The sequence below is a fragment of the Patella vulgata genome, chromosome 6, assembly GCF_932274485.2.
Source record: "Patella vulgata chromosome 6, xgPatVulg1.2, whole genome shotgun sequence".
Lineage (NCBI taxonomy): Eukaryota > Metazoa > Mollusca > Gastropoda > Patellidae > Patella > Patella vulgata.
The window spans coordinates 63,828,801-63,846,757 of NC_065884.2; the positions used below are offsets into that span (position 1 = coordinate 63,828,801).

The window sequence follows — 17,957 nt, forward strand, 5'->3', positions numbered from 1 at the left end:
CCGCAATTGACAAACAAAATTTCCTTTTTACCCGTATTCCATAATATTGTATTCCGGTACCACGAAAATAGAATGTTGTCCAAATATATCTGTAGTAGATTATTTTAAAGAATTGCTTTGTCTTCACCCACGAGAATATATGTTATTCTCGGTCGCATAATTGCAAACACTACATTTTTCGTTTGTGGATGTGCGAGGGCATAATTCATTTAGTCATTGGAAAGTATCACGCTTGTCCAACCTCGTGGGTTTTCTCCGGGTCCTCCGGTTTCCTCCCACTGCTAAAGACCCCTACGGGCAAGCGAATTTTTTAAAAATATTGAACCATATGTTAGTCCCGAAATTACCTAGTTTATGTCGAGTGGACCTTAAACCATCTCTCTATCTCTCTTTCCCCCTCATTGGAAAGTATCGCATTTTTTGAATCATTTGATGAAATGAAAACGGTTACAGAAATAAAATGTGGGCTTAACATCTTCTCTATCTACATCGACTTGGCTATACGCTATGCTGTGTTCAAGGAGGGACATTTTGCCCGTACAGCGGCGCTGCGGCCTAGTCTTATTTCGAATTCCAACTGTCCAAGGTTACTAGTAATTTACGTGCAGGTCAAGGAGGAACAGAGCGGTTACGGTACGTCAATGGCAACATAGGCATACAGTGTACCCCTTAACATCGACAAACACTGTGTGCACTTACTGATCAAGATTATTTTCTTAGCATTTGCATAAAATGATGAATCGTTATTCAAATAGTAGAAGTCTATTCTGATAAAGATGTACTGGGCGTGAAATCAAACCAGACAACTCAACCATTACACTGATGAAAATACTGGTCTTAACGTAAAAGCAATATTCACGAAACCAATTTTCTTCCAAAAATGACGATGGCACGAAAAACAACACTTTGCCTGTTCTCATTTATTTTAACAATAATATATTCCCCGTAGCCTCGCAATCATCCGTGGCTTTATCAAATAGAATGCAAATTCGTGTTGGACACGAGAAGGCTATCGAGCTATTGTTCTCCAGGGAACATTTAGTCAAACTTGTGTCAAATCTAAGGTGTCAGGTGATAATATTCCTATTGCTTTTCATTTTGGCTTCCGGTTTTCCCCAGGGATTTCCCCGGACCAAATGTGTAAGATATCACATAGTTTTCAAGTGCCAGCATTTAACCTGATAGCTGGCGATCGACCTAAAACTCCCCATGGATTCCACTCCACGGAGTTTCTGATTTCAACCCGAATCTTTTCGCTCTTCCATTTCAGAAGGAAAGAAAGTTCTATGGGGAAATAACGCGGGAAAATCAATTAGCACGTGCTTGGCGCGAGGACTGAAAATGAACAACGGAATTGAAACATATGCCTTTTAAGAATGTCGATTGGACCTCGGCATGCAAAAAACTCATCCATCGTGGTGCGAAAAGAGTGCGATGAGTCGATCTTGGGGCTCGCATCACGACAGACGAGATTGGCAAAAAACACAAAATGACGTAAAGCGTAATTGAAAGGTTCTCCAAGCACGCGCGAAAATTAACACTAATAGAACGTCTGATGTATTTGTTTATTCCAACTGACGTCTTCTCGTGGACGCCATATTAGTATTCATGAGATCTCGCGCGTTAAAACACAGATTGGATTTCCTTGTTTATTAACAACGCATTAACACCATTCAAGATGGAGGCTCATTTTATCTTAGGTAATAAATCTGTTGTACTTGTGTCAAAGCGCTATTTCGGTGCGTCTGTTGGCAGCGCCGAATAATCTTAACACTCAAAATAATATATTTAAACAGGCTTATTCAGTAATTTGTTGTTCCACGAAAATTGGTGGCGTTGGGGGTGTTAGTGGCCTTTAACGTTACCATGCCGATTGAGATGTGGTTTCGATTCTACGCCAGCACGTGTCAAGAAGCAGGGTCCGCTGTCTAACCTCATATACGCTTTCGCCAATGTTCGCCGATCTACGTCACTGTATGGTAATTTTTTTTTAAATGTGTTCAAATGTGTAATAATGTGACTGATTTATAATTGCTATTACACAAACACTTTACAATGTTTCATAGCAATAAGTTTGATGATATCGTAGGCCAAACATAAAATATATGTGTTTACAGTTACCAAACCTACCTAATCTGATTAAAACACAGATTCTATTATTTCGTTTCGTTTTTATAGTTCAAAATTTCGTTAACTTATCTTTATTACTCTGGGATCTGGAAGAGTTGTTATATAACCCGGGTTCTGGTTGATGTGATCCATTAGCCAATGAAGCGGTCTGTTGCAGCGAGTTCTTAGCGTGCGATGCACGGAACTGTGGGTATCCTACTAGAAACATCAACGCTGATTGGTTAATCAAACGCCTGGCGTCATATGGTCAAAAGCCACTCGTATGACCCCTGATGCGACCTCCCACTACAACTGGTCTTATCTCCAGGCAGTAGAGGCGGTGGAAAGTATAAAAGAAAACGAAACGAACTATTGATCTGTATTTTAATCAGATTGCCAATCGACCCTATTTTTTTTTTTTTTTTTTTTTTTTTAGCCCAAATCGCTGACCCTACCTTTTGTTTCTCATTCCCCATTTCCTATAAATCGGCCTTCGGATGGTTTTCTGCAGATACTGAAGTTTCGGTATTTACATCAGCCTGTATCGGCATTATTTTACAGAACCTTACTCTGTAAATTTGCTAGAATTGCTACAAAATAAATGATCAACGCTTTACAGCATTTAAAAGGGCGCCACAAACGATTTAGAATGCAACTATCGATGTAAGTTATTAAAAGATTAAAACCGACCAACCCTATTTTCGGATAATATTCTTTTTGTTTTGGCCTTACAATGATAGTTTATATTGATATACTGTCTTGTAGTAGATCATGAAAGTCTGACGTAACTCATGACGTAACTATTGTCACCATTATAAAATACAACGAAGCGGTGTGCAAAAACTTTATACCTGCATCGTTCTTTAGCGCGGAGAGGAGAGCGAATATTGTACAAATCTTGTATACTCTCGTGCTTCACTTCACCCCACCCCACTCTCAGCTCCCCATAAATAACCGTTATAATGGTTATCAAATATAAAGTTGATGACGTAAATGTCCCGTAGGACGTCAACAGTTTAAGTTTGATATTTAAGATATGGTTGAATTCGACATTCAAGAATGATGAGATCCACTTGAAAGTATATTTAAGGGAAACATAAATCAAGAAAAATAATCGCCGTAAATCTGTAAACAGCCAACATAATCTGATCTGCAAAATCCCAATATAAATCGGTAAAATCGCGTAAGTTTTAAAATTCAAAGAAAATGTCCAGCTTGAAAAACAAGGTATAATAAGATTCTGTTGGTAAATCCTTTCGACACAAATAAATATATTAAATGGAAAATTGTCAAATCCTTGGAAGAACACTCGAAACCATTTGGAAATAAATGTAAAATTTGCCTACTTTTCAGAACTCTCTTTAATGGATGACGCTCTAAACTCTTACGGATAAATGTAAATTTACAAATAATTCTAATGTGAAACTTGTTAAATCTTCAGAAATCAGAACTCCATTCTTTGGAACAACCCCAAAACACCCGAAATCCTTTCGAAATAAACATAATTTAAAACTTGTTAAATATTCAGAATTCGCTTCCTGGGAATAAACCCTTTAACAGAAAATGAATTTTATAATCCTATAAGTGAATATTAAGTGTCATGATTTCAAACTGTACACAATCCATTAACACCCCTGCCAACCCTCCCCTATTACACCCTTGGTGAAACCCAACACCCCTAATCTGACTTAAAGTAGACAGGGCACGATTTTCACAAATCTGGAATGAAATCTAAGTGTCCCCGAGTAATAATTCTAGTCAAGATGTTCGACATGTCCCATTACATTTAGCCTACGTGTTCAACGTCAGTTTAGATTCCAGCTTGTGAATGATGACAAACAAACAGGCATTGAGAAATGACAATAATTATAGTAAAATCGAAAGTAGGAAAATGAGTCATTAGCAGTGTTGTGATGTATGATTATTAAGCTACGACTTCCAGCACTTTAAGAAAAGAAAAAAAAATCAGTCATTTGTGGACTCTAGTAGCTATTTACTAACTTAGCAAACTAATTAATTATATCATTATTATCAAAGAAAATCCTTTATATTTGGACATTGGTACCAGTACGTTAAAGGTCCCCTAACAGTGGGAAACCTATCTAAGAGTAGGCCGTAGCGCCGCATTTGGGTCAAAAGGTCCCTCATATCTGACGGTTCGACTTTATTAGCCTAGTTGTTGCGGAAATGTGAGACGTTTAACCCCATTTTATTATATTATTTTTACCTTGACCAGTTTTAGTATTTTACTTAAAATTATTTGAAATTATGTATCAGCAATCAACAGACATCCCACCCCGTCCGCCTTTGGAATAAACACGTAACCGAAGAAATAAAACAAAATACCATATGACCGAATTATTGTTGCAGTTGTGACGGGTTCTATCCCGATATTGGTGGAGCAAGCCTGGGCTTTTCCCGCAAGTTGCCCTCTTGTCAATGATGTAGGTCAGGGGATCTGGCAATGGACAGCGTCCAGTAGTTACGATAGATTGATGACATTTAGATTTCGACGATCGAAATCTGTCGGGATAAAGGTTCCCCATAGCACACTATATGGATATCGTATACTGGCCTCCATTAGCTCAGTTGATGCAGAAAACAAAAGCAGGACGCCAAATCCTCTTTCGTTTCTAAAAGAGCTACATTGGCGGTTAAAGAGGCATTTCTATACGTTGAAAATCATTCTAATCAATGGCATGCGTCGGCAATAGATACACTAATCAGAATCAGGTACACTATATTAAGATATATGGCGTCGTATATTAATCTTGTCAATTAAAGCACAGATAACTCTCATTAACTCATTCAATTTTCATTTGCAACCGTCATGATAGGTGGCTCCCCCGAGGCACGTGCACGGTCAACGTCTTAGGGGGTAATAATTGAGATTGACAGCGATCCATTGATTAGAAATGACACACGTTTTAATTTCTCCTGTCCTCTGACAAATACATCTCTTTATTAACACACTTGTATTTGACAATCGGCGTCTTTCTAAGAACGTCCATCTTAAGATATTGTGACGTAATTTGTGTTTACTTGACAAGGTCATTTCACTGGGCTGCCATTTTACTTTCTCTTCTGACATCAGTGTCAAAATAGATGTATGTTGGGCGCATTGGTGTGCTTTACAATTTTGAACTAGCTCTATTTGGTTTTATAGGATCTGGTGCACCCTTAGTCTTGCCCGCAAAAACCTAGTTTGTCTGAACCCCATACCCCCCCCCCCCCCCGCTCTCTCTGGTATACCCCTAAAATTGTTGTTGTTTTGCATTCTGACTTATCAAATTAGCATTTTACAGGCACAAAAGATAAATCCTAATGTCGGTAATATTACAATTCCGAGTGAATTTCACAAATCAGAACAATTCGAATTTATGATTAAAATAATATCCAAGAAACCTATGTTCTTTGAACGTCAATTGGCACTTCCTTGTTATACCGTAAACATACTGGACTCGTAAAACATAATGCAGTGAATATAATAATTACTGTTTATTACTGAGGGATGTTTCAACTAAGCTTCTTTACTCTTTATCAAGTAATTACTACACATATTATTGAGCGACGTTTGACTAGGATTCTCTACTCTTTATCAAGTAATTACTATTATTACTGATCGACATTTGACTAGGCTTCTCTATTCTTTATCAAGTAATACTGATCGACATTTGACTAGGATTCTGAGCGACGTTTGACCAGGTTTCTCTTGTCTTTATCAAGCAATGATACAATATAAAATATAATGAAGCATTATATACATGTAAGAAATATAATTTTACTTAAAAACTGCTGTCATTTATATTCATGACCAGGGCCGTAACTAGCTCAGAGCAACCAGGGGGGCGGGAAGTGTTCTCAGGGGTACTGTAAAATTGACGGACACTGTTTATCTAGGTGTTATGGTTGACAATTTTTTCACAGGGTGTGAGTGGTGCAAACGTTTTGCAGGGTGCCTAAGCCCCCCCCCCCGCCCTGCCCCTTAGTTACGGGCCTGTTCATGACACAAATCTTAAAGATAAATGTTTCAATAACTGAATTCTTAATATTCCCTGTTGTATTAGTACAACACATACTTTGCTAATATCGAATTAATAATACGTTATTTTTAACTTGATAATATATATAATTGACTTGATAATATATTATTTTTGACTTGATAATGTCATTTTTGACTTGATAATATATTATTTTTGACCTGATAATGTTATTTTTGACTTGATAATTTGATAATATATTATTTTTTGACTTGATAATGTTATTTTTGACTTGATAATATTTCTTATTTTTTTTTACTTAATCATATCTTATTTCTGACTTAATCAAGTTATTTTTGACTTTCTAATATATGTGTATGTTATTTTTGCCTTGATATGTTATTTTCGACTTTATGATGTTATTTTTGATTTTATAACATGTTATTTTTGTCTTGATAATATGTATTTATTGTTATTTTTGACTTGATAATATATACGTTATCTTTGACTTGATAATACATGTATATACATTAGTTTTGACTTGATAAAGATTACGTTTAACTTGATTATATTATGTTATTTTTGACTTTATAATATATACGTGACATTTAACTTGATAATATGTTATTTTTGATTTGATAATATATCGATTATTTTTGACTTGATAATATTCTATTTTTATATATATTATTTTTTTTACATGATAATATAATATATGTTATTTTTCGACTTGATAATACATATTCTAACTCTGACACGGACTCTTCCTGTCCTGTTTTTCTTGGAATTTCAACTGCCGAGATATGGTTTGCTTTCATTGCCAAATCGACTAGCTCGGAAACTCTCCCTATATCTCCTCCTGCGCGATTTGATATTCTTATGAGAATGGGGAAGAAAAATCAATTTCCCACTATTCGTGCGTCAAAGATCATTATTATATGTTGTTGTTTATTGAATTGATTGGGGTATGCATCTTCACGAAGTCTTGGATAATATTGATATATTATATGAATTATCTTTCTTATTTTTGTTGTTGTTTTAAAGACATAAAATGAGCGTTATGTGAAGTTTGCAGATGACCGCAAAGTCGCATGTGACGTTTTAGAAAGCGTTGTTCTCTCTTTTTAGCTCCTTTGAGTCTCGCTGACTGTCTTTTGTATTTTTCAGACAGTTTGTAACATTTCACAGCTTAATCCACATTCAAATTAACTCAAATTAATTATTTAACATTTATTTAAGAAATGAAATTAAAAATAACAATGGTAGATACTGTAGATCATACTGATATAAATTTCTGTTGAACTAATGTTATGTATTGAAGTTTTAAACAAAAAAACCCAACACGCAACGAATAACTTGCTCAACCGTATTGTCTTCCGTCACGCGTAGAAGATTATGCTTTATTTTCTCAAATTTCACAATATATCCTTGTATAGGATTTGACAGTGCTTGTGTTGAACGTGGGTGAATCCCTACCCTGTATATAACCCTTGGCGGCCCCTAATTGCACAGTGACTCCAGAGGGTCTCATAAAGGTACATACCAAAACAGGACCTTGAGTTGCCAAAAATCCTATACATCTGTATGCCGTTTTTAAAATTATTTCATATTATGGCATGTGAAATTAAAAAATACAACGTAATTCAACTGAATTCATATACTGATTTACTGATATCTGATACATATTTATCATTGCCCGAGATCGCTACGGATTGTGAGAGATCACCGCGGACCGGATTGTGAGAACATAAGCGCTAGCGTGTTTAATTTATTTATGACTGAATCCGGCAATGAGGTTTCGTATTCATATCCTGTAAATTATTCGGCTGCCAGATTTCATGTCATATTTTATTTAATCATAAAATATAAAATGATATGATGTCTTGAATTATTTATTAAGTATTAATTTCAAATCCGGGCTCTTGAATAATGAATTAAATAAATTGATTTTTAGTGAAATACCGGTGATAATACAATCTCCGACAAGCCCGATGATTCAAGCATGTCGAGGAATGGGTTAATTTCTGTGCAAATAAATACTTCTAAGCCAGTGGAATATAAAAACAAAATTAGTAATAGAACTAAAACATTTTGGGATCATTTATTCCTTTAATTTCTAACCGACTAATAATACTTTTTTTTAATACATATGTGTTATATTTTTGTAAAGTTAATATCCCAACCGCCGTCCCGTCAAAAATATTACAAACATATCAGCGTTTGATCTGTATAATATTTTGTAAATTTCGAGTTCATGTTAGCAGAAATTTAATTTGTGAAGTATGTAACTTAATTCTCCACAAATCGTATTTAAAATGTGAAAATTGTGTAAATTCCGTGAAGTTAATAAGATATATCATACCTAGGGTGATGTATACGGGTGTTCTGTACATCGCTTAATGTGCGCACGTTTCTGCTAATAAAGACTTTGAAATAAGAAACCGAAAAGTACTTGCAATTAAAACTTCAGCGGATTTCTTTTCTTTTCTTAAATCAACTACGGGGCGAAAGTAGGGGGTTTACAGTGGGTGGACGAATGTCCTTAATAAATGTACCTATTATTTTACATTCCCCTTAATAAATACTTTGATAATAAGCCATAAAAAAGTATTTAAAATTAAAATGTTTTGGTTTTTTTTCTTAAATTAGTACATGAATAAAAGCCCTTAATATGCGTCATTATTTTACATTCCGTTAAAAATACTAAACTGTATGAAAAATTAAAATAATTTTTTTTTTTTTTTCATTTCCTTTTTAAAAAATTACTACATGAGTGAAGGTCCGTAAAAGGTGTCATTATTTTGCATTCCCGGTAAAATAAAATTTGAAAATAAAAATATAAATTGCTTACCTGTACCAGGGCAAAGTACCTAAACCACTCGGCCAGTCAATTGACCAATTCATACTCCTGTAGTCAATCCGCAAATTTCACAATTAAAAGATATTTGGTTGACCAGGAGAAAAAGAATGGCGGATATCTTTGGTAGGTTTCTTTTGAAGTGTCACGTTCGCATTGACGAGTTATGCGTTTTAGTTCTACAAAAAGAAACCAAAAAGCTTACATATAGAAAACTTAGATCTTAAATTTGTAAATGTGCGAATTTCAATTTAAATTTGAAAAATTTGATGAACAAAACGATTGGAAAATGACAAGAGTTTCCATCTGAAACCCGCTGAAAATTCAGTCAACTTTTGTTGTGGAAATGTACACAAATGTTTTCCTCCAATGAGAGAAGGCGTTACTTAATCCTTGGGTTGGTTCGTGTCAATAATCTGATCTGTTAGTTTTCTTACCGTATAGTGTCATCATATTTTGATAAGTTGCGATGACGGCGATACCGTCATTGATTTTATCCAGTATTTCCATTAATTAACCAAGACAAAAGTAGACGAGAACATAAATAATACGTATATTGATCCGATAAAACGAGATCTTCATTTTCTTATAAAGAATTTCAAGATCTGTTACCAAGATCATAAATTTATGTTTTTTTGTTTTTATCTGAACGGAAATCGTGTTGTCATAGCTCGGGTATAAGACGGACCTGGTACAACGATGCCCCCATTTTCTTTCAGTCTTATACCAAGACCATGGTAAAATAGTATAGGGCGGATTTTGTAAAACCAAGCCTCCATTTTGTTTCGCATTTTATATGCCCAATTTCAAGATCTGTTACCAAGACGACAAAACATTTCAAGTTTTACTTTACATTTAAATCGCTTGTTGTTAGCGTTAAAGCTCAACTATATCATTGAAGATATTACATTTTAAAATTAAATAAAAATAATGCAGTCAATAAACTGATGTTAGCGCTCAAGTTAAAATATAGCACTGACGATATCATATTTTAAAATTAAATAAAACTAATGGGGGAAATGAAATGAAATGGGATTTAACGTCCTACTGTTCTGCTCCTATACTGGGCTAATGAAGACGGGCATACGCCATACAGTGTGCTATGAGGGAAATTTTGCCCGGGCAGCGGCACTATCGCCTACTCTTATATCGAATTCCAACTGCCAAGGGATCTTGTACGTGCATTCCAATGTATACACGGGACCTCGGTTTTTCGTCTCATCCGAAGGACTATAAGCTAAAATTTAAATGTAGTGTTGTCCTACACCGAACGATGGCATCGAGAATTGATTATGGTCTTGATAAGTCAGTTAATGTTTAATAATTTAAATAACATTTCAGGCCTAAAGAAAGACCTGCAATAGGTAGATTTAGCTCTTGCATAATGCATTGTTCAGTCTCGATTGTCAGTCATACATCTTTATATGCAGTTGGTTGATTGATAAAGCGTGTATTAACCAATTTGACACAGAAATTACTGTTCAGTTCAGCAAGGCATGTGTTGACGTTTCAAAGAAACTGCGAAAGAAGATGTTGTTACCAGAATCGGACATTTTTGTAATTAGTCGAAGTGGATTCTGTCGATTTAATTCAATATCGAAATTCCTTTTTTCTCTTAGATTTCTCTAATGTTGGTCTAGACGAATTGTATTAGTGTTTTTATTGCTTTCATTACGTGCGAATCAATTTTGTTTTGCAGTGTAGAAGGTTTTGTTAACAGAGAGAGAGAGAGAGTAAAAAAAAAATCTAAACTTCCTTTCTCCTTTCTCACATTTCGCATGCACTCTTCCCAATGCTTAAGTCTTAGGGAAGTGGTTCTAGACCGGGGGTACGAAGCATTAAAACAGGAGGTACGAGATACTGTATACGCCAACTAGTACTGAAATTGCAATAATACTAATAACGTACTGTGTAAGTACGATTGTACTTGAAAGACTATAGTTTTTTCAGTATATTTGTATGTATTCAACGCATTGTATAAATAAACTTACATTGTATTTCATATTAATTATTATAATTTATCTCCTGAAGCCATTTTAGACAGGGGTACGGGGAAATATTATGAAAGTCAAAGGGGTACTAGCGCATAAAAGGGTTAAGAACCACTGTCTTAGGGGCATACAATCCAGGAGTTGGCCACGGGAATCTCTAAACCTCTAAATTCAAAAGAAAAATATTGTATAAAATCAAAGTGAAAATATGAGGTAAGTTTTGTAATATCGACTTATTATAAGGCCGTATAATAAGCAGTTTCAAATTTAGCTCTTGACGATCTGCTGGATACCAATACCTGTAATGGCGGCTGTAATCTATACTTAACTTCTGTTTGTCAATAATCTTGTTAATTTACGAGCCTCATTACAGAAGAAAATTAAACACAACCCATCAGTGGTAGACAACAAAACCAGAAATAACATACTTTACGTCGCTCATTTGTGTCTGGATAAATGGTAATTAACTGTTAGACTTGGTTAATAGGGTATTGTTTGTTTGAGAAGGTGATTAATACGTGAATCACAGTTTCCAGCCATGTTATCGATAGATTGTGTTTTCTGAGATTGATGTTGAATTATGGCTATATAAAGAGATTTATCACAGATCCCAGTCTGCTATATCAACCTATATGGAAGCGGACGTTAGCTCAATGTCATCGTCATCATCATCAGTATCACGAGAGAGATAGAGAGAGAGAAATGGGGTTTAACGTCCACTCGACACAAACTTGGTCATTTCGGGACTAACATATGGTTCAATTTTATTTCAATAATTCGCTTCCGCGTAGGGGTCTTTAGCTGTGGAAGGAATTGGAGAACCCAGAGAAAACCCACGAGGTTGTAAAGGCGACCCTGCTCCTTGTCACGTACAACCAGGGAATCGAAACCACGCCAGTTGACTCAATGGCAGACCTTATGATATTCTCCGCCCCCCCCCCCCCCCTCGTATCCGCATCACAACGAGGACGTTATATAACGTTATTTCGCACAGAGATATGTTTTGAAATACAGATCCAAACCCTAGCCCCAGTTAGATCCAGGGCCCCTATCTATGTATGCGTTTCCGCCATCAGAAATACGCCACTTTTACGTGCGCGATTTTTTTTATATCAATGTGTACGGAACAGTAGCTGAAAAGTGAGGATTTTTCTTTACAGCATGGGGACCGGTATTGTTTACGTTCAGACGCCGCCTTTTAATAATACCGCCAGGTCCCAAGAATCTCCAATTTGCAAGTCAAATTTACAGCTACACATCACTCGAGTAAAAAAGCTGCGGACAAGTTGTTTGGAAACGCTTATATGGAAACGGCCCCATTACATTAGCATTAGACCGTCTTTGTTGCCGGTGGAATTGCGTATATGGAAACGTTCCCATTACATTAGACCGTCTTTGTCGCCGGTGAAAACGTGTATATTGAAAGTGAGACCAGGTCGTGACTCGAATCGGTAAAGAAGCAGGAAGTACCTACCACTATTTCTCGTTTACTACAATTATTAAATGCGATATCTCTAGTTTGAAAAATGTATCCCGAATCTTGAATCCAGCTGGGCGTGGTTCCAATGTCTTTACCACTGACCTGTGTACATATCATTTGTAATCTGGGCCTAGATCGTGACACGCGTCGGTAAAGACGCAGGGAGTACCTACCATTATTTCCCGTATACCACAATTATTCAATGTGATTTCTCCTGTTTAAATTTGGTTTGAAAAATGTATCCCTTTCTCAAACCCAACTGGGCGTGGTTTCAATGTCTTTACCGCTGACCTGTGTACAGATCATTTGTAATAGTCTTAGGAGTATTATTATTTTTATTGTGAAACTGTGTTCGTCATCCCAGTCTGTCAAACTTGTCACGTGAAGTAGTTTTAATATAGACAAGTTAAAACTTACTGGACCACTTGAAGTCCACTTCATATCTCTTTAAATGGTGATTGACCAAGACAAACTATTGTCTGTGTTTAACTTTAAATGTCCACTTGCAGGTCAATTGGATGATTTATCGGATCGCCAGGAATCCTTTTAGGTGATGGCAAAATATCAAGGCCTTTGGCGGAACACGACACCAAAGGGGTTGCATGTCAGAATTATTTTCAAAACTATTTGACAATTTGTCAAAAAAAACAAAAACAACCCAGCTTACGTTTGATTTTATCCAGAATAGGGTAGACCTATGATTTGGTTATTTTGTTATTTAGGAGACAATTCTATGGAATACAGTTACAATTTAAATTTAATGTGATGGGGCAAGTTCCAAATTATAATTATATTGTTCCTAGTTTCGTGTTTGTCTGAACTGTGAAAAAAATCCGCTATAGGTTCGAGGGGTGGGGCAGTGGTGCTGTGAGTAAGAAGCTGGCTAGCTAACTACGGGGCCCACTTTCCATCCCGGTGACTGTTGGCTTAGAAACTTTCTCGGGATTTTCCGGTGGTTTCCCCTTATCAGTAGGTCCCAGCACCGCTATTCAAGAAGAATGTTTCTCGTAGAACACTGTTAGAGGGGTGGGGCAGTGGTGCTGTGAGTAAGAAGCTGCCTAGCTAACCACGGGATCACAATATCTATCCCGGTTTTGGCCTAGAGGGTTTCTTGGTATTTTCCGGTGCGGTTTCCAGTTGTCAGTAGGCCCCAGTACCGCTGTTCTAGAGAAATTCCCACTCAAGTAACACTGTTTTGGCGCATGCCCGCCCGGTTTCATTAGCTCAATGGGTACAGAAAAGTTGGACGTTAAACAACATTTCATTTCATTTCTGTCCGAGGATCTAAGAACTGTCGAAGTATTGAGAATGGTCTAGTCAGTCCGTTTATTGGTATCATGGCCTGGAGTTAAAGAGTTTGTAAGATAAATACCGCGCTTAAATCACCCAAGTTATTATTACGCAAGAAAGGACCTATTACATGTGTTAAAAGTCCACAAACCTTTTGCTTTGAACTCGTTGCCTGAAACGCTTTTCTGCTGTCGATTCACACGACGATATTATTAGTAATATTACGACAAAACGAGCCTCGAGTGATGATATATTAAACCGGTCATTTTGTCGTCTGTATTTCAAGAGCCTGAGTTGATATCTCAAGTGGCTTCTCAAGTGGTTAAACGAGTAATCAACATGCCTATAGTCAATCTCATTCTCTGACAACCCTATTGTTGGTGAAATGACGGTTGGATAATCGAGACATAACAGTCATTATGGCATCCGATTACCTAGTCGACGATTTGTTTTTGGGCTACCACCGGAAGTGAAGGTGTTAGGTAGTAGAATTCATAAAGAAATGCTACTAGACCTATTGTCGCATTTTTTGTTATGACATTTCTCTTTGAAGTAATTCATTTTGATTGTTTCAGCTTCATTTAGACATTTTCCATTTAATAGTCTCTCAAGAAAATGTAGGTCACTCCAGAACTGATATGGAATATTTTAATTAAGTAATTCGCTTGAGAACAAATGTTTTTTGGCAGGAGGGGAGGGGTGGTAAAGAAAACAAGAGATTCCGTATGAGAATCCATATTGGGTGACTTCAAGATACAATGGGTGGACACTACTATGCTTTATTTAACACTATTGCATGTTTGTATTCATGCACCGATGGATGAACTTTGTTTAGATAAAGGTCTTAAGACTTCTAACAAGTCACTCGATCATCACAATTGAAGAAAGTTTCTTTCGATCTCTGGGGATATTTAGCCGTGGCTGGATATGCGGGGAAACTTGCGGGGTTAGCGTGACGGGACAATATCTCTAAGATTTATTTTGGCGTTTTGGGTTGGGGTTTTCTTTTGTTTTTTTTTTCTTCTTTTATTTGGGGGGGAGGGGGGTTGCAAGTGATTACCCTGAAACCAGTTTTAGTTTCCTTTTGTCGTCAGTTGAACACACAATTAATTAAGATTCCATTTATCAAATAAGCATATCATAAAACCCAATAACAATAGACAGTTTATTTAGATCCCATATCAAAGCGGGGTGCCATTTTTGTCAGCCATTATGGGTAGATCTCCAGGAACGTACCAAACTAAATACCGAGTAGGTTGACGATGAATGAAGAAGCTGTCTGATGATACACCTCGAACCTAGAAACAATAAGTCCTGTTTATCTAGTTTATTTAATCTAACTCAACATTATCAACTCAGTTCGTGAGAAAAACACGGCAAACTTGTGACGACTCGACAAACAATATGATCCTATTCAAGTCATGTTGACCATCAGATGGCCAGAAACAATGTCCACCTTTTGTTTCTCTTCTCAGGATATTTGTCAATTTTGTTAGCCGAGTTGCTTGCACGCGCACGTCTTGTGACATACCTGTCACGTGCGCGCGTTGCGTTATCATAAATGCCGTCAGACAATAATCGGGTTCGTGTTTGTCTCTGGGCAATAAATCTGGATATAATACACTCCCATAAGCCGGTGAAATGAAATAATAATTCTTTCTGCCGTCTCCAAGTATATCTGTTTTTATTTATCATTGAGGCTGCTCGTGTAATATTAACTCATAAATCACAGTTGATAATAAGCCTCATTAAACATGCGCGTGACGTGTACCCGTTAAATATGATATAGAAGATATTGATAAACGGGAGAAATTTATATTATTATTCCATATCACGTAGTACAGAAGCCTGACACTGAACTGGGAATAGATCTCACTATAGTCTTGGTTACTCTGAACCAAGTTATGTGTGTTGAAAGTTTGAAGAGATAAGTCTCGATTGTCAAGTACATATTGCTTCGATAATAAACAAAGTCTCGGTTATTCATTGTAAAGTTATATTGTTAAATGGCGAAGATGTTCAAATCCCTGCAATATCTCGGCGAGTCGATGGTTTAGATAGTTGATTGTGTGCTTGTCGTATATATAATATAACATTTGAAGCTAGAAAAAACATGCTATAGGCAGATTTATTTCTTACATAATACGTCTTTATGAAAACAAAACCGAAATATCAATGGCAGATACTACCCAGCTCGGATGCTCTAGAGACCCAACAAACAATTTTATTCAAAACGTTGCGCATGTCGCTGGTTTGTTTATGTTGTCTGCAGAAGATAGCGAGTATTGTTAGATTTGTAATTTATCATATCTTTGGAAATCCTGAACAGAAAAGAACCATTTTTTATTTGGTATTCCTTGCCGAGCAGTGGTTCTTAATCGGGGGTACGTTTACACCCTGGGGGTACGAGATATGGTGTCAAATGCAATACTGTATAGGGTCTATACAGTAGTCATTTTAGACAGGGGGTACGGGGAAAAAGTATGAAAGCTTAAGTTGTACAAGCACATAAAAAGGATAAGAACCACTATTATAGAGGTTCAGCCTTCATGATATTGTAGTTTGCAAGGGATTCACATCCTTCAAATGACGACATGTCATTTTTTAAAGTTTAGATATGTCATTTTTTAAGTGTAAAGTTTATATGTTTATATATGCCATCTTTTTAAGTTTAAATTTTATATGTTTATATATGTCATGTTTTAAAGTTTATATATGTCATGTTTTAAAGTTTATATATGTCATGTTTTAAAGTTTATATATGTCATTTTTTAAGTGTAAAGTTTATATGTTTATATATGCCATCTTTTTAAGTTTAAATTTTATATGTTTATATATGTCATGTTTTAAAGTTTATATATGTCATGTTTTAAAGTTTATATATGTCATTTTTTAAAGTTTATATATGTCATGTTTTAAGTTGATAATATGTTATTTTTCAAAGTTTATATAATATGTCATTATTTTAAATTGACTAAAAAGTATAAAACGTATTTTTGGGGGTATATTTATTCTTTCTAGAACAGCTGCACCATTTCTTATTTGATGAGTTCACGTAAGTAACAAATTTTAATAATTAATTACGGTAGTTTTCAATCTGAAATTACCAAAGGCCACGCTTGTCTTATCTGGCAAACTTCTCTTCAACAGCCAAGTTGTTTAAAGGTATAAGTATAATACATATTGTTCGAAACCAATTTATAAACTTTGAAGATACTGTATAATATGAGTACTGGTAGATTAAAAGTGGTTTATTGTATCAATATTTAATTATAATTGCCGTTTAAAATATATAAAACTGAATCAAATTTCTAAACTATTGAAATCTATATTTTAAGTAATCATTGATCGGAGCCGTCAAAAATTAAAAACTGTCTTAAACATTAATCTTGGATAATTAATGTCAGATGTATTTTACATCTAAGTATAAACTTTAATATCAAATTACATTATCGAAATCTATGGCATATCTAATTATTGTATTTAAACAATATTTTAATGCTTTTTAAAATCAATTATTTACCGTTTGTCGGTTTTCAAAAGGGGTGTTTAAAAACCATTAAGATTAATTTTAATCTTTTAATCCCCTTTCCCAAACAATCAAACAAGGATCGATTTCTTGTGATTATTATTTTAGGGAAATTCTAGAAAGCCATTTATATACAAATGACCCTTTTGAAGTGGCAGAGAAAGTAATGTTTAAAAGCAATCGAGCATTTCGTATTGTTTATCCAGGACACAATAATATGGTATACAATTAGTGTTGCTACTTGGGGATTTTTGAACCATCATGTTGTTGCGGGCTACGCTCTTCGGAAAAGGCCTAAGGCTCCGTCAATTCAAGTACCATCGGCATGAAAATTAGCATATTTGTTCCTTGGACAATTTAGCATCGATGACGCTATGCTCGCTTCCTTGTCTCGATACTATCGTAATTGTTTCATTAGGTTTTATGGGATTGGTGTGGGGAGGGGGGCGTACTTGGTATACATCCTATTCCGACCCATTTAGTACGGTTTTGATCATAATAAAGCAACCGAAAAAGGAATATATTAATAAAATGCTGACTATATAACCCTATTTATTTTCAGATGAAATCACTATAATGATAACACATAATTTCGGCCACCCAATAGAATGAATGGCTATAAAAAATTAAATTGCGTTTAACATCTTACTTTTCTACCCTAAGTAAGCTAATGAAGACATGAAGACGCCATGACAGTGTGCTGCATGGGAAATTATGCCTA

At 35.6% G+C, this 17,957-nt stretch overlaps 1 protein-coding gene across 1 annotated transcript in view; it reads right to left on the minus strand.

Annotated features, from left to right (window-relative positions):
• Nucleotides 1-9,005, minus strand: part of LOC126825664 (T-box transcription factor TBX3) — a 109,533-nt gene extending 100,528 nt beyond the window's left edge. Inside the window, exon 1 of the mRNA XM_050555408.1 lies at nucleotides 8,941-9,005. Coding sequence (XP_050411365.1) covers nucleotides 8,941-8,993 — 53 coding nt within the window. The 5' untranslated portion in view covers nucleotides 8,994-9,005. The remainder of the gene's footprint in view (nucleotides 1-8,940) is intronic.
• Between the last annotated feature and the right edge of the window lie 8,952 nt (nucleotides 9,006-17,957).